General features: G+C 35.8%; 1 protein-coding gene across 1 annotated transcript; it reads left to right on the top strand.

The window, feature by feature from the left end:
- Positions 1–6: 6 nt before the first annotated feature.
- On the top strand, positions 7–1,396 carry LOC128983091 (putative OPA3-like protein CG13603). Its single transcript, XM_054402248.1, has one exon. The coding sequence runs from the start codon at positions 10–12 to the stop codon at positions 556–558; it is 549 nt and encodes a 182-aa protein (XP_054258223.1). The 5' UTR covers positions 7–9; the 3' UTR covers positions 559–1,396.
- The last annotated feature ends 21,957 nt before the right edge of the window (positions 1,397–23,353 follow it).

Here is a 23,353-nt window from a genome sequence, read left to right as displayed (position 1 = left end):
GAAGTTCGAATGAAAATGTGGGTCATGAATTTGGGAAAACCTGTCAATATTCCCAAGCTGAATGAAGCCATGGCTATAGAGTTGGGCGCCAGTCTATTGGGTGAGTTCATTATCTTTAGCATCGCTGCTGGACTGTTACTTGCTGAGTACAGCAGACAAGTTCGTAAAGAGACAGCTAAGGAAGCAGCCCGTCAGGAAGAACTCAGCAACATCCAATATACTATCCAAGAGTTGTACTTTCAAGCGGAGAGGCAGGATACTCAGATTCGAGAGCTCTTGAGAACAGTATCTGACCTAGAGAGCCGAGTGGTAAAGGTGCCTTGGAAAGGTAAACCTTCAGACGACACTACTCCGTCTGTAGGCCTACCTCACCCTGACACAAGGCCAGGGGTTGATTCCATTCACGACATCAGGTATTATCACAGAGAGGGATTTGGAACACCTTCAAAAACATCGTACTGGTGGCCTGAAAGCCATGGGCTTGTATTTACAGCAGTAGCTTATCTATCAAAAGATGTGTTCAGAGAATCTAGTCATTACAGTGTAGATGATATGTAAAAGTTTAATTCAATGTATAATTCCCCATCATCAATCAGATGACTTGTGGAGAAATGTTGATTTTAAATAATAGAGTATTTAGATTTTGCTTAAATGCTTAGTAGTCTATGATTTGGACAAACACATTCACTTCAAATGTCTTTGGATTAGAACTGTTCTACTGCATTTAAAAATAATAATTTGTTTGCAATAGTTCAAAATAACATTATATATTGATAGTATTTAAATTGCATGCCAATATACATATATGTTTGTTGGTTTTAGTATTCATTTGATTTCTTCAATGTACCAAGTAACCATTGTAATTTCATGTATTGTCGTATATGTAAAATCTTTAATTTAGCAATATTAAATAACTAGGTATATTATATCACTCTCCTGAAAAAATTTGTCAAATCACCAACAATCTATTTCTTTGTGTACTCGTTCAGATGTTGACAACAAAAACTCTTTGTAATTTCAATCATGCCATACCTCTTCAAAAGTCTATGAAGACTTACGGACGGTGAACTGAGTTGTACTTTTCTTTTGTAACTTAAATATAGGTGCTTGTGTACAATTTAAAAAAGAAACCTTAGAAGCTACTTAGCCTACTTTTTGTCAGTAATATCTTTGGACATGTTGACAGAGTTTTTGCTAAATATTGTTTTAATGTTAAATTAGGTACTGTAATGTAATTTTTTAAAACATCAACCAAATATCAGTTAGGCCTATCACCTGAAATAAATAGGAAATATATGTTAGTATGATGCAATTTTGCAATGGATTCAACATTAGTACTGTGATGGGGAGATCATTTTATTAAATGTCATTAGTTGTACAGAGTTATGTAATGCGATGTTGAGCTTATGTGATGTTTTTCTTGTCCCAAAACTGCAAAAAAGTTGATTAATTTTTCAAGCTTTGTTTTAGTCAAGTCTAATATACTTCGTTCACAATATTTAGGCGGTTTAAGGGGAAGAAATCTATCCTGAATTTGGGAAAACCTGTCAATATTTCCAAGATTTGTACAATAAGCTTTGTACAATATCCCCCTTGACCCTTACTTTTTAAATGAAACAATAGCTCAACAGCTGATGAAGCAACATACATTAAATATAAAAAAGTGGTGGGGGAAATTCCCCTCAAAACGCCTAAATATTTTGAACGTAGTATAGTTTATAAATTTTAATATCAAAAAGTATATACAGGGAGCCATACCGAAAAACCATCAAATTGTGGGTGGATACCTTTAAATCCACAGGATCAACTGCAAAACGTAGGCCTGCAGGCCGTCTAAGGTCAGTGAAGACGCCGAAGAACGTAGAGCAAGTGCGACAAGCTGTGCTAACGAGCCCGCATCGCCCGACGCGTAGACAAGCTGCTGCTCTTGGCATGTCTGATCGCTCTATTCGACGAATTTTACACTCAGACCTTCACTTTCACCCATATAAAATAGCAATCGTCCAAAAACTTCAGCCTCACGACCACGCTAATCTTCAAACATTTTCAGAGCAGCCCGGGCGATGCGGGCTCGTTAGCACAGCTTGTCGCACTCGCTCCACGTTCTCCGGCGTCTTCACTGACCTTGTTGTAGGCCTATGTTTTGCAGTTGATCCTGTGGATCTAAAGGTATCCACCCACAATTTGATGGTTTTTCGGTATGGGATAGGTTCCCCACGAGCCACATTAAAATGCCTACGAAACTTACGCTGCGTATCAACATCAGAATCGCCACTTTTAAAATACGCCTCAAATGCAAACGCGCGATGTATACCGGTCAACTTCTATATGGCGACTGAAATGGCGTCACTTGGCCTTGAGAATGAGCCGCTCCCCACCACCCCCTCCACTCGGCTGCCGGACTGTACTCGCTTGAAAACCGTCAGATATTTCTGCCGCTCCCTGTATATTAAAAATTAATAGTAAATGAAAAGATTGTTCAGGTTAATAATTAGTAGTAGTTTACTCTTAGACAAGCATTTTATTTCAGTGGCCATGCAATAATCATTATAAGAAGTTAGATAAACGCCACAAGTTTAAAAAATAAATCTTCTTAAAAACTGTTTTATACTCATTGAAACAGAAAAATTATCACTGTGGTTTTTGAATTTGATTATACTTTTATTTTTATTTATTTAGACTAAGCCTTCTTCTCATCGGTCAAATTTGTTGATATGAACTAACTATTATAATAGGTTACTATGATTTATTTGTAAAAATGCAATACAAGAGTATCTTTACCAATTTGTGTTTCTTTTAACTATTCCTCCAAGTCCAAGCTAAATACACCACTAATGAATTACTAGGTATGTAGAGGGACATAAGTCAATAAAAAGCTTAAATGTAAAGCAAATTATTGTTGCATCTAAACAAACTAAGAATCAAATTATCTTTCACACAGCACCTCTGAAAATTGTAAGTTAATCAATTTTGTATCACTTTAGTGAAAGCAGAATTTATCTAAACTAGAGGCTTGTAGGGACGTAAGTCCCTGTTACTTTTTCAAATAATAACTAAATTAGTTCAGTTGAATCAAACTCATACTTTAATGTAAAACAGAAAAAAACTAATACAAACAAAACAAATGAAAAATAACAGGTGATCATTAATTCACATACACATATGGTCTTAAGTCAGTACATCAGAAACACATCAATTCTCCCCTCTGAAATGTTTTGGTAACGTTATTTCACATTTGAGTAATTGGTCAACATGACGCCTCCAGACAGTTCCATCGTCCATTTGTACTTTATACAGAAGGTTGCTTTCCCTTTCCAATATTCTTCCAAAACTCCACTTGTCTTTTGAGTTTGAATAATTTCTCGCTTGTACTCTGTCTCCCTCCTTAAAATATCGTGTTGCTTGTTTCATATGTTCAGTTTCTTGTTTACGTGTAGGATGTAAAAGAGCTATGTGTGTTCGAATCTTCCTGCCAAACATCAAGGAATATGCATCACAGCCAGATGAATTTGAGGTTTGGCGTAACTGCATAAGCATTCTGAAGAGTTTGACGTCCATTCGAACACACATAGCTCTTTTACATCCTACACGTAAACAAGAAACTGAACATGTGAAACAAGCAACACGATATTTTAAGGAGGGAGACAGAGTACAAGCGAGAAATTATTCAAACTCAAAAGACAAGTGGAGTTTTGGAAGAATATTGGAAAGGGAAAGCAACCTTCTCTATAAAGTACAAATGGACGATGGAACTGTCTGGAGGCATCATGTTGACCAATTACTCAAATGTGAAATAACGTTACCAAAACATTTCAGAGGGGAGAATTGATGTGTTTCTGATGTACTGACTTAAGACCATATGTGTATGTGAATTAATGATCACCTGTTATTTTTCATTTGTTTTGTTTGTATTAGTTTGTTAATCCAAGAAATTTGCGAAGTTCTGTTACGTTTTCTGGTCTTTTGCTGTTTAAGATGGAAGAGACCTTTTCCTTTGTTTTATGAATACCTTGAGCATCAATTATATGTCCCAGATATTGCAGACTAGTTTGAAAAAACTTACACTTTTCTCTGTTCAGTTTTAAGTTTTTACTTTTTGATCTTTCTAGGACAACCTTTAATCTTTTCAAGAGTTCTTCAGATGTCTTACCTTGTATAATGATGTCATCAAAAAAGCATTGCACTCCGCAAATACCTTGTAAAGTTTTGTCCATAAACTGTTGCCAAAGTGAAGGAGCAACTTTGACACCAAACATTAAACGGTTAACTTTGTACATACCTTTATGTGTACTCAATGTCTGCATGTGTGCGCTGTCCTCATCCATTTTCATGTGAAGATATGCGCTAGAAATATCTAGCGTTCAAAATACTTTTCCTCCGTTCATTTGAGAGTGGATTTCTTCAATTCTTGGAATAGGGTGGTTCTCATCTTTTATTACTCTGTTCAGTGTTACTTTGTAATCGGCACAAATTCGTACTTGTCCGTTTGGCTTTACCACTGGTACAATGGGAGTTCCCCAGTCAGAATGGTCAATCTTTGTTATAATGTTACAGTCCTCAAGTCTTTTTAATTCATTTTCAACTTTACTTTTAAGGGAAAAGGGTATTTGTCTTGGTTTTACAAATATAGGTGTAGCATCGTCTATAAGTCTATAGTGTCCCAGATACTCAGGTATTTCTCCAATTTTACCATCAAAAACTTCCTCAAACTCGCTGAGGATGGTATCAAGACTTTCAGGTTGTATTGCGTTCACATTTTTTATCTCAGCCCAATCAATTGTCACTTCTCTGAGCCATTCTCTACCAAATATAGCATCTACATTTTGGTCAATGAGGTAGAGTTTTCCAACAAACTTTTGCATCTTGTATGAGCAATGTACAAATGCCATACCCTTGGGTTTGGCATAGGTTCACCCGTGTACGTTCTAAGTTCGATGTTGGTTTTAAATACTTTTGTACGTACATTCAGTTTTTTAAAATCATCATAGGACATTGTACTAAGGGCTGCACCTGTATCCAATTCCATTGGTACAGTTTTACCTTCAATCGTTATGTCAAGAATGAATTTACCTTTTTGTCTGTCACTTAGTACATTAATTTCATGTTCATACTCACTGCCTTTCTCCGAGCCATCTTGAGTCTGGTATTGCTTCAAATTTCTGTTAGTCTGGTTCTTTTCCTGTAAGCATACACTTGCTATGTGTCCAATTTTAGTACATTTTCTGCACTCAGCACCTATAAATTTACATTTGTTAGCTCGATGAGAAGGTGAACCGCATCTGTAACATTTCCCTTTTAGATTGTCAAATTTTGTGTTGGGTCTCGTGCCGGTTTCTTGAAATGTTTGTCGATACAACATTTTCTTTGGCTTGTTCCTATCACTACTATTGGAATCCACCCTGTTCAAATCAAGGTGTTCCATTGTTTTGCGACATACGGTTTTGCTCTCAGATTTAGCTAGTTCCATTGCCGATGCTTCGTTAACAATGTCTTTGTACGTGCGTTTCTCTCGTCCTTGAAGAAGTTTGGCTCGAATATCTATGTCATTCAAACCACGAATAAACTGAAGTTTAAGAAACATCTCCGCAACCGACTTTCCACAATCACAATAATTAAAGTCACAGTTGCTAGTTAATTTCTTAAGTGCTATTGAGAATTCATTTATGGATTCATGTTCTTGTTGAGTACGTGAAATAAACTTGTGTTGTAAAGCCTATTGACTTGGCTGTGGTTCTACAAAATCCTTTAGTATCTGAACCAACTCACTGTAGTCTTTTGTAAGTGGGTTTTCAGGTGCACATAAATCATAAAGTTGTTGGTGTAACTGGGGTGTAAGAGTGTGTAGTAGCATGTAAACTTTAGCATTACCATCTGTACTTAGATTTTTAAGGTGTAGGAATATTTCAAGTCTCTTTATGAAATTTGTAACAGTTTCCTCTGGGTGAAAAGGTGTAAAATTTATACTACCCAACAATGAGGACCCGGGAATTGAACTATGTGTCGCCTCAGATGGATTGCTGATTGGGTGAAGTGGTGTAGACCTAGTGTTGGAACATTCATTCTTAATCAACTCTTGAAGTTTTGTTGTAAGATTTAAATACTTATCCTCGACATTACATCTACATTCTATTTCATGGTGCAAGTTTTCTTCATCGGTTAATGTATCAATTTGGTCCTGAATACTTTTGTAACGTTCCCACTGGTCAGCAATTGCTTTGAGTTTAACACTCACCTCAGTCACTGTAAGACTACCTTGAGACTGGAATCTTTCTGCCTTCTTCAACTGTCCTTTTACTACTGCTCGTGCTTTCTTTAGATTATTTAACTCTTGTCCATCCATTCTTTGTTTTCCTCGTCGCCAATGTTACATTTTCAAATAATAACTAAATTAGTTCAGTTGAATCAAACTCATACTTTAATGTAAAACAGAAAAAAACTAATACAAACAAAACAAATGAAAAATAACAGGTGATCATTAATTCACATACACATATGGTCTTAAGTCAGTACATCAGAAACACATCAGTCCCTAAAAAACTCTTAATAAACGTAAAAAAAATTATTGTAATATTTTAAACAAACTCACAATCAAATTATCTATGTGTCAGGATAGATATCCCAGAACAACATATCTTTTTTGTATTGTTGTTTTGTAGTTTGTTGTTTGTATTTGTTTGCTTTTGTTGATGTTGTTTTTAATAAATAATTTTAATGATTCCAAAGGTTTAACTCTGTTAAAGGCAGCAAACATGTTTGTGAATAAATATTGGTTTACTTAAGGTAGCTTTGGTCTTTTGGTTGATGATGATAAAAATGCTTTCCTCATTGAAATTTTGGAAATTGTCTTTGTCACACATGAAAAGTCAAATAAAGGTATGTTGAGATAAGCTTAGTTCTTGGTCTAAACAGCTAAATTAGCACCCCAACCCAGTTAGTTATTAGTTCTAAGTTTATGCTCCTTTGGTAAAGTTTTTAACACAATTAGTGTAAAGGCATCACATTGACCAAACTTAACCCTAGATTTGTTTCTGATCAACTAAAAACCTACTATTAGCCTAGTGTAAGTTTATGTGGTGGTATTCCTCCTAAAGGTGCGATTACTTTATATAAATATATTAATATAAATATATACTTGATATATTCTATCAAAAAAGGGCCTAGTCAATGCCTGATTACTATTTTGTGACTGGTTAGGGCTCCATTACTCAATTATCGAAATTACTTACAGTAATTATGAAATTACTTTTCATCAGCATCTTAGACATGCATATTTTTGGCTAGTTTTAAGAAACGGAAACTACCTCTAGGTTTTACTATTATATTTGGATGCTCCCTTTACTACCGTGCATGCTAGGCTATATTATTTGAACATTTTTTGCTTGGAGCAACACGCAGTATCTATAGTTCGGCCGCTTAGAAAACGACCTGCGCGCTAATGCTAAACCAATGCTGGAAGAGGTCGCTTTCTAAGCGGCCGAACTATAGTTAAAATCTTCTCCAAACAATATTGTTGTTCCGCCCATTGGAACTTGTCATAGCAGGGTACTTACCTAATGAACAGATACCTGTACGAACCTATTTCATCTTTATTCCCAGGTTGTTTTCTAAGAGTGGCCATTGAGGTTATTCCACTTCATACAAAATATTGACCAAACGCAATAAATCTCAAATATAAATGTTAGTAAATTTACAAAAAAAGATGTATAATAAATCTTTAACATATGTTTTGAAATCAAAACAAAGCAAAAGTTTCCCATTTAATCTTGAATCGTTTATTATTTAGTCAATATTCCTTCAACACAACGATAACCTTCAAATTAGAAGAAAAACTTCATTATTTCTTCAGCCATTCTAAGTTCAATTTCATTGATTTGAGTCATCTTCTATGATTCTACGGAAATGTTGAGACTACTTACCATTTCAGACGATGAAACTAATTTATAAATCTATGTGTGAGTCACTTCTTAGGTATGAATTATGATCATGGGGAAATGCATCAATATCAGAATTACAGAAACTACAGAATATTCAAACAAGAATATTAAAGATTATCACTAAGCTTGATTCTGCTGTCATCAGTGAAACTCCAATGTTGTGTTATCAGTTGACAAGGGTTTTACCATTGGATAAACTGTTTACTTATTTTTTTGATAATAGATTATTATTTATCAAACTGAGTAAAATACCCCCGCCGCAGCAAACCTGCAGACTAAGCGAATTTCCATCTACCTGGCTGGAATTCCACTAAATTATTCCCTTAAAATTGTCAGATTTATTTCCTATTTAAATATCATTAATTTTAATGAGTACTTAGGTTTGCTGCTACAGGGAAGAAAATAGGGGGGTTTTTAATTGAAATATTTATAGCTTTGTATGAAGTAAACAAAATTTCATTAAAATATGTCCATAGACAAGCAAGCTTTGTAATTTTTTCTCAAGTCGACGTGAGGGGGCTCCCACAATGCCCGACTTCTTCGCAGAAGAGGTTTACATCGGCTTTTGACTAGGCGCCTGAGACGCTAGTCACTTTTGATGTTGACGCTACTCGGACACTTGATATTTAGATATTTTTTTATCATTTAAAACCTCGGCAAATGAAAGCTCGGACAGTTGATTATCCAAATATTATTATTATTTAAACCATCCTTGGACAAATTAAAACTCGAACAACTGAGTTTTAATATAATTTAAAATATTTTAATAAACTCGGACAGTTGATTTATCTAAATATTATTAGTTAGTTATGAAACCAGCACAACACACAAATGAAACTCAGACAACGGACTTTTCTAATATTTTGTAATTTTTAACAAACTCTTACAACTGAAAACTCAATGATGTGATCCCCTAGAAATCTGTGGAATATTCTTTCTCTATGGTAGACCATTATAGACCAACTACTATCACACATTTTCATATTTTATTTTTAAAGTCAGAAAACACCCTAGAATATTCTAAATGACTCAGGAAAACTCTGAAACAAACAGTGTACAAAAAAATTTAATATTTTCACCAACACTCAAAACGCCATATTCAGCAGGATCTCGAACATTCGCTACTGAGTGAGTGAACGTAACTGTTAAATATTTAGTAATTCAAATAAAAACATTTAATAAAATACAGTACATGAGGTTCTATACCTGTGAATTCACGTGTGTGCGATTCAAAAGCCTCCATTAAATCAATTAAATTAATTTTTAAAATTCATTGTGTAGCCCCTGAACTGTTGATTAGACTATAATTTAAGGTACATACCTTCACGTCCACAGTTCATAAATGAATGGTCAAACCCACTACATGTTTCGCCTATACGTAGGCATTGTCAAGTGGTCCTTCAAGAACGTTTCGTCCATTGTAGACTCGTCAAAAAACATTTAAATACATACACAAAACACGATACATTGTACGAAACATTTAACACTTAGTAGGCCTACTATTTACCGGTCGCGGTACGGAGGCAGACTCTGCCTCCGTACCGCGACCGGTAAATAGTAGGCCTACTAAGTGTTAAATGTTTCGTACAATGTATCGTGTTTTGTGTATGTATTTAAATGTTTTTTGACGAGTCTACAATGGACGAAACGTTCTTGAAGGACCACTTGACAATGCCTACGTATAGGCGAAACATGTAGTGGGTTTGACCATTCATTTATGAACTGTGGACGTGAAGGTATGTACCTTAAATTATAGTAAATTAATTTTGCCTTTATATTCATTTAAAGGGCCCAAGTTCAAGAAATTCTCATCATAAGGAATGTTAAAAGCAGCGGGACCTTAATACCTTACGTTCTGAGGTGGCCGAGGTTGGTTTGTACAGTAGAACCCCGATGAGCCGTTTCGGATAGCAAATTTTTCGGTTAACCCATCATATGCTAAAAATAGCCATATGTCTTACTACGGTGTGTAGGAAAAATGAATTTAAGGCAATATACAGGGTGTTCATTTGAAAAATTTCCATATCTGTTGTGTGCAAAAATAAGGCTTTTACTCTTGTTTGTTCTCATTTCCCCCTAATTTGGACATGCCAAATTGAATAAAATTATTTTCAATTTCGAAAAATGCCCCAAAAGGGCCAAATTTGGGGGGTAGGGGTGCTTTTTGAGATATTTTCAAATGTAAACATGGGTTGTGTGATACATCAATCTAAAGGTCTAATCACCCCAGTCATTTTGGTGCAAACAAAATTTAATTATCTTTAACTGTATTTACAGGGTGGGTCAAAACGTTTTAAAAAAGGACTTTGAAGTTAAGTACCGTATTACCCGAACTACTGAACGGAACAGCGCCAAATTTCTTTCCAAGCTTATTCTTGATCTACTCTTTAAGATAACTTGATAGTAAGAGCATTTTCCATGTTATTTTCTAATTTTAAAAAAATCTCAAATTTGAAGAATAAAAGAAAGCTGAAAACACAAAATTCTTAAATAGTAAGGTATAACAAATTTCATACCACGTAAAAGGTCCTTTTTTAACAAACATTTTACGTATTTAAGTTTTCTTTCTATCTCTTAGGCTACCGTTTAAAAATTGCAGTAGAAAAACTGAATTTTCTATCGTAAAATTGTAACTAGTTTTCTAATAAAACAGCAAAAATTCGTCTCTAGACACATTTAATGGTGCATTAACTGAAGGAAACAATTCATAATTATTGATAGACCGATTGACAAACAAGTTATTACGTTTTACTTTGTGAAAAACAAGTCTTATAGCTGATGAGGACAGCCCACACGTGGGCCGCTTTCTGTAGTACCATTGACTAGTCAATGGTAGTACTATTTTCTGTAGTACCTAATCAAATATGGTGTACACTTAAAAAATAGACTTTATTTTTACTTATTGGGGAAAACAAAAGTGTTCCAGGATAACTGCAAAGTGTTTAACAATAAATATCCAGGTAAGACCATGAGTCATATAGCTGTAAATGATTTAGTTAAGAAATTTATGAAACTGGCTCAGTTACCAATGAGAAAAGAACAGGATGAAGGGTCCAAGTTGAACTGACACAATTAAGTAAAAGTAGTTGATCCATTTGTAATTAATCATAATACATCGTTGAGCAAAGTGCAATGTGTTTTAATAGAAAACTAGTTATAATTTTATTTATTTATTTATTATATTTTCAATGCTACAAAACAGCACATGCCAATTACTTTGTAGCATTAATCAAATAACAGGAATGTTAACATGATATTACAATTAATAATAACACAACTAGGGAAAAAATGTCCGTCTTCAATGGTGACAGTTTCACTCAAAATATAATAAAGAATATAAAATATAAATAAGAATATAAATAAGAATGACAATATAAAATTTAAATATACAGTAACAAGAGAATTTACACTAACTAAAATAATACTGATGGTCATGAATCAAATATAATAAATATAATATAAATATATAACAAATAAATATGTACTATTTAGAAAAATTATAAATTAACGTTGATAAGAAAGTTTGAATTCGTTTAACAAACAGACATTTAATTTTTTTAGTGATAAATGAAATATATCAAATTGATAGGAATTACAAGTGCGAGACATAATATTTAGTGGAGAATTGAATCCAAGATTGGTACGAGAGTAACGAGGGGTAAATACAAGAGTGCTGCGTGAATTGTGTCGTGGAACGTGAAAATTGATTTGTCCCAGCAAGTCACTATCGTCCAGAACACCGCTCACCAGTTTATGGAGATAAGATAAGGCGGCCAACTTTCTTCTGTCACTGAGACTAGTCATATCAAACATGGTCAAGAGCTGGTGGTATGAGATGTTGAATGTATAGTGACCAAATGTTTTAAAATACATAAATCTTAAAAATCTTTTTTGAATCGCCTCAATCATGTCTACAAGGTAAAGCTGATGAGGATACCATACAACTGATGCATATTCTAATCGTGAGCGCACCAATGAACAAAATAATAATTTTACTGAGTTTAAATTTCTTAAAAAGCTGCAAGATCTATGAATGAAACCTAATACTGAATAAGCTGCCTTACAAGTGTTCATCACGTGTTCTGCAAATAGAAATTTACTATCGAAAACAACACCAAGATCTTTAAATGCTGACTTTCTACATAAGACAACACCATCCATTGAATAAGGAAAATTTACAATAGTTTGGGTAGTTTTCCTTGTATAACTCATAACAGCACATTTTTTAACATTAAATAATATATTTTCTTTACTCCAAGCAATTAGTTCATCAATATCAGTTTGTAGCTGTTGAGAATCCAAGATTGTGTTAATATTTTTGAAAATTTTTAAATCGTCAGCGTACATTAAAATTTTACTATGTTTTACACACCTGGTTATATCATTTATAAATACTATGAATAATAAAGGCCCTAAATTTGAACCTTGGGGGACACCTGAGTCCACCAGAAATGTGTTGGAGCATGCACCATTGTATGTTACATACTGTTTACGTTTGTATAAATATGAAGAAAATAATCTCAATGTGTTCTCAGATAGGCCATAGTAATGCAGCTTAGACAATAACACTAAGTGATTAACTCTATCAAATGCTTTTTCAAAATCGGTGTACACACAATCAACTTGAATGTTCTGATCAATAGAATTTATAACGTACTGTGAAAAATTTATTAAATTCGAATTAATTGATCGGCACGGAAAAAAACCATGTTGATGAGGAGTGATAAAATTTGATACATGACCGAGCAATCTGTTGTATAATATGCACTCAAAGACCTTAGCTGGAGAAGATACAACTGCAATTGGTCTGTGGTTTTTTATGTCATTTTGAACACCTTTTTTTGGAATTGGTACTACTTTTGCAATCTTCCAAATATCTGGAAAACAGTTATTCTTCAATGAGAGGTTGAAAATGAAGTGAAGTGGTTTGACTAAAACATCAGCACAGCCCTTTAATAAATAAGGTGGAATGTTATCTGCACCTAATGACCTTTTTGATTTTAATTTTTTCAAAGCATTTAAAACTTCTACTTCACCAATCTCAGAAATAATCAATGAATTGATATTCTCCAAAACTGGCGAACAAAGCGCCTGGTTTACAAGGTCGTCAAGGTCAAGGTCGTTGGGTTGGTAAACAGATTGAAAGTAATTAGCCAGTGCCTCAGCTATCTTATCATTTCCCTCAATTTCCTTATCTTCATATTGCATAGTTCGTGGACCTTTATCACTTGCTCCTCTCAACTTCTTTATAACACCCCAAAATGATTGTGGGTTATTAGACAAGTTCATTTCGATATTTGTAATATATGCATCATAATCTGTCTTTATTCTCAATTTTATTTCAGAACGCAATTGTTTGTACTGATCTCGAAGATGATTCATTTGAAATTTTTTTAAACGTTTGCGAACTTTTTCTTTATTTTTTATCATCAATTTTAATTCGGGCGAGAACCAAGAGGGATGTTTGGGTCGGTATTTGAGGCGTCTTGCTGGAACGTGTGTGTGAAGAATTGTATGTATTTTGCTGTAAAAAATTTCCAAAGTGCTATTTAAATCATCACACTGAAACATTTCAGACCAGTCGCAGTCCCGGATGTCACAGTAAACTCTAAGAAAATCTGCTTTTGTAAAATCGTATGTGTGTGTGTGTAGTGTGTCGGCACTGAGGTCCCCCCCTCTCACCCCCCGTACCATCTGGAATTCACATAACAGCGCGGGGTGATAACCATCAATATTTACAATAGGATTAGATTCTTCAACAACAGTCAAATTATTTATATCACTTAAAACTAGATCTAAAGTCCTACCAGTTACATTTAATATATTATTTTTTGACACCAAATTATGTAAACTACAATAATACATTAATTGTTTGCAAGTCTCATTTCCCTTAGATAAATCATATCCAGACCCTACAATATGCTGATTAAAATCCCCTATTACTATTATATGTTCTTGTCTACGTACAAATAAATCCAACTTATCAAAAAATGATTTGTAAGAACTAACATGCGAGTTTGGTGGAAAATAAACTACAGCTAATATCACAGAAAAAGTTTTAGTAAATTTTAAACTAGCCCAAATATTATCTCCATCCGTTTCTAATTCAACTAATCTCTGGATATTAATAGATTCATCTACTGCTAACAGAACCCCGCCACCCCTACTCTTCCCTGTAAGCATTACATCTCTATCACGTCTCAATACAGTATAATTGTCTGGAAAAAGTTCAGAACTGCTTATTGAATGTGTAAGCCAAGTTTCAGTGAGTGCTACTATTGGATAACAGTTCTCTAATAAATTTAAACGGAAAGTATTTAATTTGGACCTTAAACCTCTAACATTCTGATAATAAATTACAACCTTATTGTTTTCCATTTTTTTTTATAATATACATGCAGACTAAACAAAAGAAAACATGCAAAATGAATAAATATATATCATGCTTAAATTTATATTAGATTTAAATACATAAATAGGAACATACTTGAGGTTTATTTTAACAGGTCAAGGTCGGCCTTTTCAGTGATGTGGACCGGTCTCGCACCATCCTTTTGTCGTAGGAACACCTTCCCAACACTGGTTATCCAAGCGTACTTGTAGCCCTTGTCTTCCTTAAACTTGCGCGTCGCCTTCCAGAGGTCCATGGTCTCCTTAGTGAGTGACAGGTTAACGTACACCTGGCTCTCGCTGTTGTAGCCTAGCTCTGCTGCTGAGAAGCCGTTCTTCACTCTGGTCTTGCTCCTCATAATCTCCATGTCGATGCGCCGGCAGAATTTGATTATAATTGTAAAGAAAAATAAAAAACAACTCCCTCCTACTACTTTTATATATTTAAATATTGTATTTAAATATATTTGCTCCTTGCAATGCTCTCAAATGAATCTTTACAAATGGTTGCCCCTGGGTTGGAAGAACTCCAGAAAATAAAAATATCAGACAGAGTTTTTTGGCAGTGGAAGCTTGATGTTATTGAAAAAATATGAGTGGGCCATGCAAAATATAAATATTCCCAAAAGGTCCTTAGGGGACGCCCTTGGCACTGTTTGTAGTTCTTCCAAAAAAGTAATACCTTTAATGAGAGCAATTTACCAGTCTTAATTCTACACCGAATTTACTTGCTCACTACTACACTAGTGTTTAGTGTTGCACTTAAAAGGTGAATCTTTTGTAGTGGCCTATTATTTACTGAATTACCTTTTGTTTACCAATTTAATACTATAGCATATAATAAAGAACTACCAGGTTATTGAGAACTAAAAGTGAGTACAATTTGATTTATTAAGCATTATTTAAGATTTACAATGATTCCAGTTTGACAGTTTCTGATTGTGTGGTGCAATATAAAAATATGACCTTGAGTGACACAATCAGACGGAATTGATCTGTCTGAGAATGTTGAACGGATTTATTCAAAGGGGAATATTTGGCGCGGTTTCACACCGATCTCGAAGGTGTCAACGGAGGAGTGGTATTTAATTTAATTTGAGACGACCAGTGCCAAACAAGTCCTGTTCGTTGGCCAACGATGTAAATATGAAGGTCGATTCTCGAAGGTCAACTGATTAAACAGTATTGCGTTTAATCGTAATAATATTTACTGGAACGTTGCTTATTGTTTTATAGCTAATTTGGCACTTTGGCGGTTCGTCTATATGCAAACTGGCACAGCCTCCGATAACACTTCCCGATTCAGCCGAACCAGCAACCTAATCCCTCCTTTGATATTAAATGATTCCCCCAAATTAAAATGCTGATTGTGACACTCTGTAACGAATTGTACTTTTAATAATGACTCTGTGCAAAATTCAAATACTATATAAAAATATTACAAAGCAACTCTGAATTACCCTATAAAAACATTTTCATATATTTATTCTTAATACTATAGAAATATCACAGTCTAATAAATAAAGCGGATTGCAACAATATGAATGGATTTAAAAATCAACAAATTGTGATCGAACCTATGAACATGTGCTTATTCTACATGAATTGACAAAACAAGACAGGAAAATTTACCAAAGTGCGACTCACTGAAAATCTCAATTTAACAAATAAATACACAAAATTACTTACAGTTTGGACGTCCACAAATATAACACAAAGGGGAAAGGATGGGAAAACGTAACTAGCCGGTATACTACAACACGCGATCAATTGAACTCGTGAATCGTTTGAGAAATTTTCAAATGGCGGACTGCGTTTGGCCGGTAACGAACTTTTGCACTTTTTGACAAAAACACTGATTCTAATTTCCGATCGCGAGGCAATTATATCCCTTAGGGATATAGGCTGAACGACTTTAAGGAAATTTAAGATTGGCCGACCAAACGCCGCGAAATGAATTTAATTTCCACGAACGATAAACAATTTTATCGAACTAGCTACGATGAGACTTGGGTAAGGACTGAGTACTGATTTAAACAGATGGCCGCCCGGCTAAACCTTATCCCCTCTCCGTCTTTAGTGCGTGGTGCATTCTGGTCTATACTGATCTATTGTTGAAACCAGCTGACTGTTCTTCGCATTAACCTGTATTGATTTGTTGCCTTTTACAACAAAATCGGTACAAAATGCCCCCTAGCAGAAAAAAATGATCCGTGATCGGCCCAGGACAGTCAAACCTATCGTACTACCTCGGAGCATTTTTGGCCTAGCCGGTGGACCACGACGATACACATGAACACAATTACAATTTACAATCAACAATAACGACAACAATCAGGCAACAACAATTTAAATAATGGTAACAACAATACTAAACTATTACAATGATCTATTTTATAACAAGGACACCAACTGATCATTTCCTCATTAAACACACAAAGGCATCCCGCGCACAGAATAGACACTATGATTTACCACATGTGGTAATCAGCAGAGCGTGTTGTCCGAGGTGGTGAACAGCTGGGCTCGTACATTGTTGTTGGTCGGCAGCGTAGTGGCACAGGTGTATTGGCTCTAGTGGATCAGTAGCACAGTGACCCAACAATGGTCCGATAGTAGTGCTGTCAGCTGGGGAGGGTGGGGCGGGCGCTCAACAATGGTTAGACAGAGAGCGGCGATAACATTGTTGTCAGTGATGCGATAAGCAGGCGATAACCCTCTCTCGACAGATGGACAATATCTCTTCTGCCGTTTTTATAAGTGTGTTTGAAGTATTCATTCTTCTTTATTGTAGTTAACGGTTGGAATTGTTTATGAAATTGTAACACTCGTACTCTGGGCGGATTATGTAACGATTGTATAAACACATTGATTTGTTTGATTTGGTTTTGATGTTGTGGGTTTCTGTTGAGGGTGGGGGGAATGGTCGAAATTATAATGTCTCTATTGCTGGCTTTAATGAGGGTTGTAATGATTTTAAGATTTGATTTGGTTTGATTCGGGGGTACTTTCTTGAATATATCATTTATGGAGCAGATAATAAAACAGGTTTTGTGGAGATGAGGCAATATGGGTCTTAATGCTGATTTTAAGTCTGTGGTTGTCCAACCGCCTCGGGTCCCACTGGCATTGAGATCAACACTGGGGTCGTCTATAGTCCATGTTTCACACATCCTTCTGGCCTGCGAGTCGCCCAGCACACTTACACCGTTGCACATCATTGATTTTTATTCACTGTCAGGGAAATCACTCACTGTTACTCCAATTTTTCACAACAATATTTATATAATACAATATAAAGATTCTTACGTTACCACATTTAAACATTTAAACACATACAAAACAATACGATACGATTCGATCCACCTACCGCTGATAATATTTTTTCAATTGGCATACATGAACTACTCGATTTATACTGGGATCCTCGACTAATTCAATTCTGACATTTACTGAACTTAACACATTGGTTACGACGTATGGACCTTTCCATGTTTGAGTCAATTTGTGCGATACTTCGTTGGCTTTATTACTTGGTATGTACCTTTTATATAATACCAAATCGTTTTCTTGGAACGGCGATGGATTCCTATTTTTATTATATCTGGCGCTACTTTTGCGATGGGCTGATTTAATATTATCCATGATTTTTGCGATACAATCCTCTGTAACGTCAGTATCGTTTTCCTGATCGATGTCCCACTGTAATTGCAATGGATGATTAATTTCTCGTCCTAAGAAAATTCGCGCAGGCGTCGCTTTGGTTGTTTCGTGGACGGCTGAATTTAAACCCATGTTTAAATATGCGATATTTTCATCCCAGCGTTTTTGTGTTTGCGAATGGAATATCTTTAACGCTATTTTCAGATTGCGATTGACTCTTTCTGACTGATTTGAGTTTGGCCTAGCTACAGAAGTATTGATGTGTTTGATCCCTAAGCTGAACAAAAAACTTTTAAACATTTCTGACTTAAAAATGGATGCGTTGTCAGATACAATTATTTCTGGGAAACCATGTTGAGTGAAAATTTTTTCCCTTAGCGCTGCAATGATTGTTTTGGTGTTTGCCTTCTTTAATGGAATAATCCAACTAAACTTTGAAAATGTATCGACACAAACTAATGCGTACATATTTCCATTTGCGGTTCGTATTAATGGTCCAAAGGTATCGATGTGTAGTCGTTCAAAGCATCTTTCGGGAGGTTTAGAATTCATCAGGCCAATATTTAGCGCTTGAGCTGGTTTAGACAGCTGACAAAGGCTACAAGATCTGACAAATTGCTTAACCTCGTCGAAAATTTTCTCCCATGTGAATTCGCGTGTGATTCGCCCGATAGTCTTTTTTATTCCTAGGTGAGCTGATATTGAAATGTCGTGAAAATATTTCATTAACATTTTCCTCATTTGAGTCGGAACGACGATTTTAGACGGATTTCTGGGGTTTTTTTGATAACGTAGTATACCCTTTTTTATAAAATAATTCGGTACGTCGATTCCATCTTCGATGTTATTTATAATATTGAGGAGCTGTGGGTCTTCGCGTTGTTTCGAACTCAGTGACTCAAAGGTTTCAGGGAAGTGTTGTAGAAAGAAAACTTGTTCGGGGACAACATCATTTTGTGGTGTGAGAGTTTTAGTCGGCTGTTGTTTGTTGACTTTGACTCGGTCGGGGCCAACGTTGCTTTGTGGCGCTGGGGTTTTAGTCTGTTGTGGTTCATTGACTTCAAACATCCGGCTTAGAGCGTCGCTTACTATGTTTTGTGTGCCCCTACAATGCTCGATTTTCTCGCATGGAAATTGTGAAAATCGTAGTTTCCAACGCGCTAACATACCAGTAGTCTTGTCGGAGCCCATAACATATGTTACAGCCATACAATCGGTTTTAAGGATGAATGGGTTATCAGTGAGATAATCCTTGAACTTTTCCAGGCCGTACAATACAGCGGCAAATTCCTTCAAATACATGCTGTATTTTAATTGAGCACCTGAGAATGTTTTGCTGGCAAAAGCGATTGGAACATTATTGCCATTAATTTCCTGTTCCAGGACAATTCCTACGGCGTTTTCACTTGCGTCACACGACATTATAAATCTCCTGGACCAATCTGGAAGATGAAGTACGACGGGTGAGGACAATGTTTGCTTTATTTTGTCGAAACTAGATTGTTGATCGGGACCCCACCTGAATCTTACGCCTTTCTTTTTCAAGTAGTTCAATGGTCTACTGATTTCGGAGAAATTAGGTATGAACTTGGCATAAAAAGCAGCCATGCCGATAAATCGTTGCACACCCTTTAAATTGCGTGGTCGAGGAAAATTACTAATAACTTCAGCTTTAGTATCGTCCACATACAGTTTGCCATCCTTTACTATGTGTGACAGGAAACGCATGCCCCTCTTTGCCAAGGTGACCTTGCTGGGTTTGATTGTAAGTCCGGCGGCCCTTAGACGTTCCAAAACCATTTTCAAGTCATTGTAATGATCCTGTGGGTTTGCGCTATAAATGCAGAGATCGTCGACAAAGTTTATTACACATTTAAATTTTAAGTCTCCTAGCATTTCGTCGACTATGCGTCCTAACACCTGGCTACCGATTTTTATTCCTTGGGGACAAGTACGAGGCTGATATAAGGCATATCCTACATTGAAAGCGGCGTATTTCCTACTATCAGGGTGTAATAGGCATTGGTAATAGCTATTGTTCAAATCAAGTGTAGTGAAATAACGAGCATCTTTAAAATAAGGAAAAACTTTATCTACTTCTGGTTGTGGGAAACTGTCCATTTCAATAAACTTATTTAGTTCTTTATAATTGACTACCAATCTAAATTTTCCGGGTTCCTTTTTTGGTCTTAGGAAGGCGCTAGAACTAAACTCTGAAACACTTTTTTCTATTACCCCTTCATCTAATAATTGTTGCACAGTATTTCTCATTATTACCATCTTATCTGGCTGGACGTGGTAAGGTCTTTGTCGGAATGGCACAATATCCTTACTAAAACGAATTTTGTAAGGCTCAGTCTTGGCTAAGCCGATTTTGTCTGTGACAACGTCGCTAAACTGTCGAAGTAGGTTTTCGAATTTATTTCGTTCGTCGTCTGTGAGCGGTGAATCACCTAAATCGGGTTTATCACAAGTTGGGATCTCTCCTTCTCCTATCAAACAATATGATTTAACACTCTCCCTAAACTTAAACTCCGCTGTTGAATCACCTAAATTCACGGACATTCGCGCAAACTTCATAAAATCGTACCCCAATATTAACTGTAACGGAAGTTGATTGACTACCCAGAAGTTGTAGTCCCATGACAGATTATCTATCTTAAAATGAACTTTGACCTCTGTCCGCACAGTTACCTTCTGGCGGTTCGCGACTTCTACTGATTGATTAATTTTACTTGACTGTTTGATCAAATTAGCACTTCGCAACTTATTAAAAAGCGTTTTACTCATCAATGACCTACTACTGCCAGTGTCTATCAGCGATAGGCAGTCTATATTGTTGCCAAACAATACCTTAATTAGCGGCAGTTTCGCGGATACATCTGTTGCTTGCATACTTTTGTTGGGCGATAACTTTACAGTTCGACGTTGTGTGCCCTTGACAACGTCGGAATCTAGTTTAAAGAAACCCTACAGTTCCTAGCGATATGACCTTCACCTTGACAACGATAACATTTTACAATTCTTTCCCTGGGTCTGTTACGTAGATCGTTTTGCGACGTAATTGGATTGTGACGAGTTTGATTCACAACCCTAGGCGATGAATTAATCAATGGGCGTCGATTTGCATTACCAAAATATCTCTCTTCGGCACGCATTGAACTAGTGATTCTATTTGCGAATGATTTTAGCTCAAATAAGCTTTGTGGCATTTGACCGAACGAAAAATGACTTCGAACAGTTGGATTACATTTTGTCAAAGCAATCTCAATCACCTCGCCTTCTGACATTGACGATTTTAAAGCGAATGCGATAGATATGATGTGATCGACGTATTCTGAAAAAGTTTCATTCGGTTGTTGTGGTCGATCTAACTCAAACGATGCAATCTCTCGTCGCCTAATTGACGGAATAAATCTGTGTAATATCTCGTCATGTAAGACATTCCAGCGTGCGTTACTCGATACTGCTTCTAAAAACAATTGGAACATTTGACCTTTGACCTTAGGGATAATAAGTTTAATGATCTCTGTATGACAATTCGGAGAAATATCAAATATTGGTTTGATGTTTTTGAGAAATGAAATTAATTCAAGTTCATCTGTGCCGTCGACTGTATTCAATTTATTAATCAGTTCAATTACCACAATTTGATCGGTTTTAGTAAGTGATTGACTAACATTGTATGCGTGAGCGTGTACGTGTGTGTCATGGTGAGTGTATGTGAGAGGTCGAGTGTGTGGGTGTGGGTGGTGTACAGTGGCACTGACCGGGGCAACAGTGGACAGTGAACCAGTCGCTACAGGAAATGACGCGCGTTGTTGTGCAGTGACTATCTCCATCTCTCTCGCACGTTCGCCGTTTGAAGGTTGAATATCCACGTACGACGAGCTGTTGGCATGACTGTTATCTTGAGTTGCATTCGACGTACTTGATAGCATTTCAGTCAATTCGTGGTTGTTTAGGTCCATTAAACAACTATTAGAATTTTGTCTAATTGGCGATGGTTCGTCATCGTTTACGATCGGTAAACGACAAGCGGAATTTTGTCTATTTGACGATGGTTCGTCATCGTTTACGATCGGTAAACGACAATCGGGATTTTGTCTACCTAAACTAACTCCATTATTATTTGGTGGAATATGCTCATTGTTTTGGTGTATCGGCGCATTTAAATCGATTAATTCCTCTAAATTTCTCCTTGACATACGATCGCGTCGGTCATTCGCAGTTGTATTATACCCAGGCCCAAATTGTTGGTGCATTTTTCCCGCTAGGAAAATAATTCAATTTACGATAATATATCTCACTTTAACAAAACGAATTTTCCACGATGACAAAAACCAATTGACAATTAATTACAGCACAATACACAACGACAATAACAATAATAATAGAATCTCTTATAATCTAAACAATTTCAGTGAATCGCACAGACACAAACAGTACCAAGAGATCACGCGATGATATCATTTATTTGTAAAGAAAAATAAAAAACAACTCCCTCCTACTACTTTTATATATTTAAATATTGTATTTAAATATATTTGCTCCTTGCAATGCTCTCAAATGAATCTTTACAAATGTTGGTTGCCCCTGGGTTGGAAGAACTCCAGAAAATAAAAATATCAGACAGAGTTTTTTGGCAGTGGAAGCTTGATGTTATTGAAAAAATATGAGTGGGCCCTGCAAAATATAAATATTCCCAAAAGGTCCTTAGGGGACGCCCTTGGCACTGTTTGTAGTTCTTCCAAAAAAGTAATACCTTTAATGAGAGCAATTTACCAGTCTTAATTCTACACCGAATTTACTTGCTCACTACTACACTAGTGTTTAGTGTTGCACTTAAAAGGTGAATCTTTTGTAGTGGCCTATTATTTACTGAATTACCTTTTGTTTACCAATTTAATACTATAGCATATAATAAAGAACTACCAGGTTATTGAGAACTAAAAGTGAGTACAATTTGATTTATTAAGCATTATTTAAGATTTACAATGATTCCAGTTTGACAGTTTCTGATTGTGTGGTGCAATATAAAAATATGACCTTGAGTGACACAATCAGACGGAATTGATCTGTCTGAGAATGTTGAACGGATTTATTCAAAGGGGAATATTTGGCGCGGTTTCACACCGATCTCGAAGGTGTCAACGGAGGAGTGGTATTTAATTTAATTTGAGACGACCAGTGCCAAACAAGTCCTGTTCGTTGGCCAACGATGTAAATATGAAGGTCGATTCTCGAAGGTCAACTGATTAAACAGTATTGCGTTTAATCGTAATAATATTTACTGGAACGTTGCTTATTGTTTTATAGCTAATTTGGCACTTTGGCGGTTCGTCTATATGCAAACTGGCACAGCC

This window comes from Macrosteles quadrilineatus, unplaced genomic scaffold (assembly GCF_028750875.1).
Source record: "Macrosteles quadrilineatus isolate MER2022 unplaced genomic scaffold, UCM_ALF_1.0 Scaffold_1__1_contigs__length_201487025, whole genome shotgun sequence".
In the NCBI taxonomy this organism is placed as follows: Eukaryota; Metazoa; Arthropoda; class Insecta; order Hemiptera; family Cicadellidae; genus Macrosteles; species Macrosteles quadrilineatus.
Note: the sequence above shows the minus strand (reverse complement) of the source record. Positions and strands in the feature narration are given on the sequence as shown.

Excerpts from the sequence above, each read along its gene's own strand:
- LOC128983091 (XM_054402248.1), top strand. The coding sequence starts at position 10 with ATGAAAATGTGGGTCATGAATTTGGGAAAACCTGTCAATATTCCCAAG.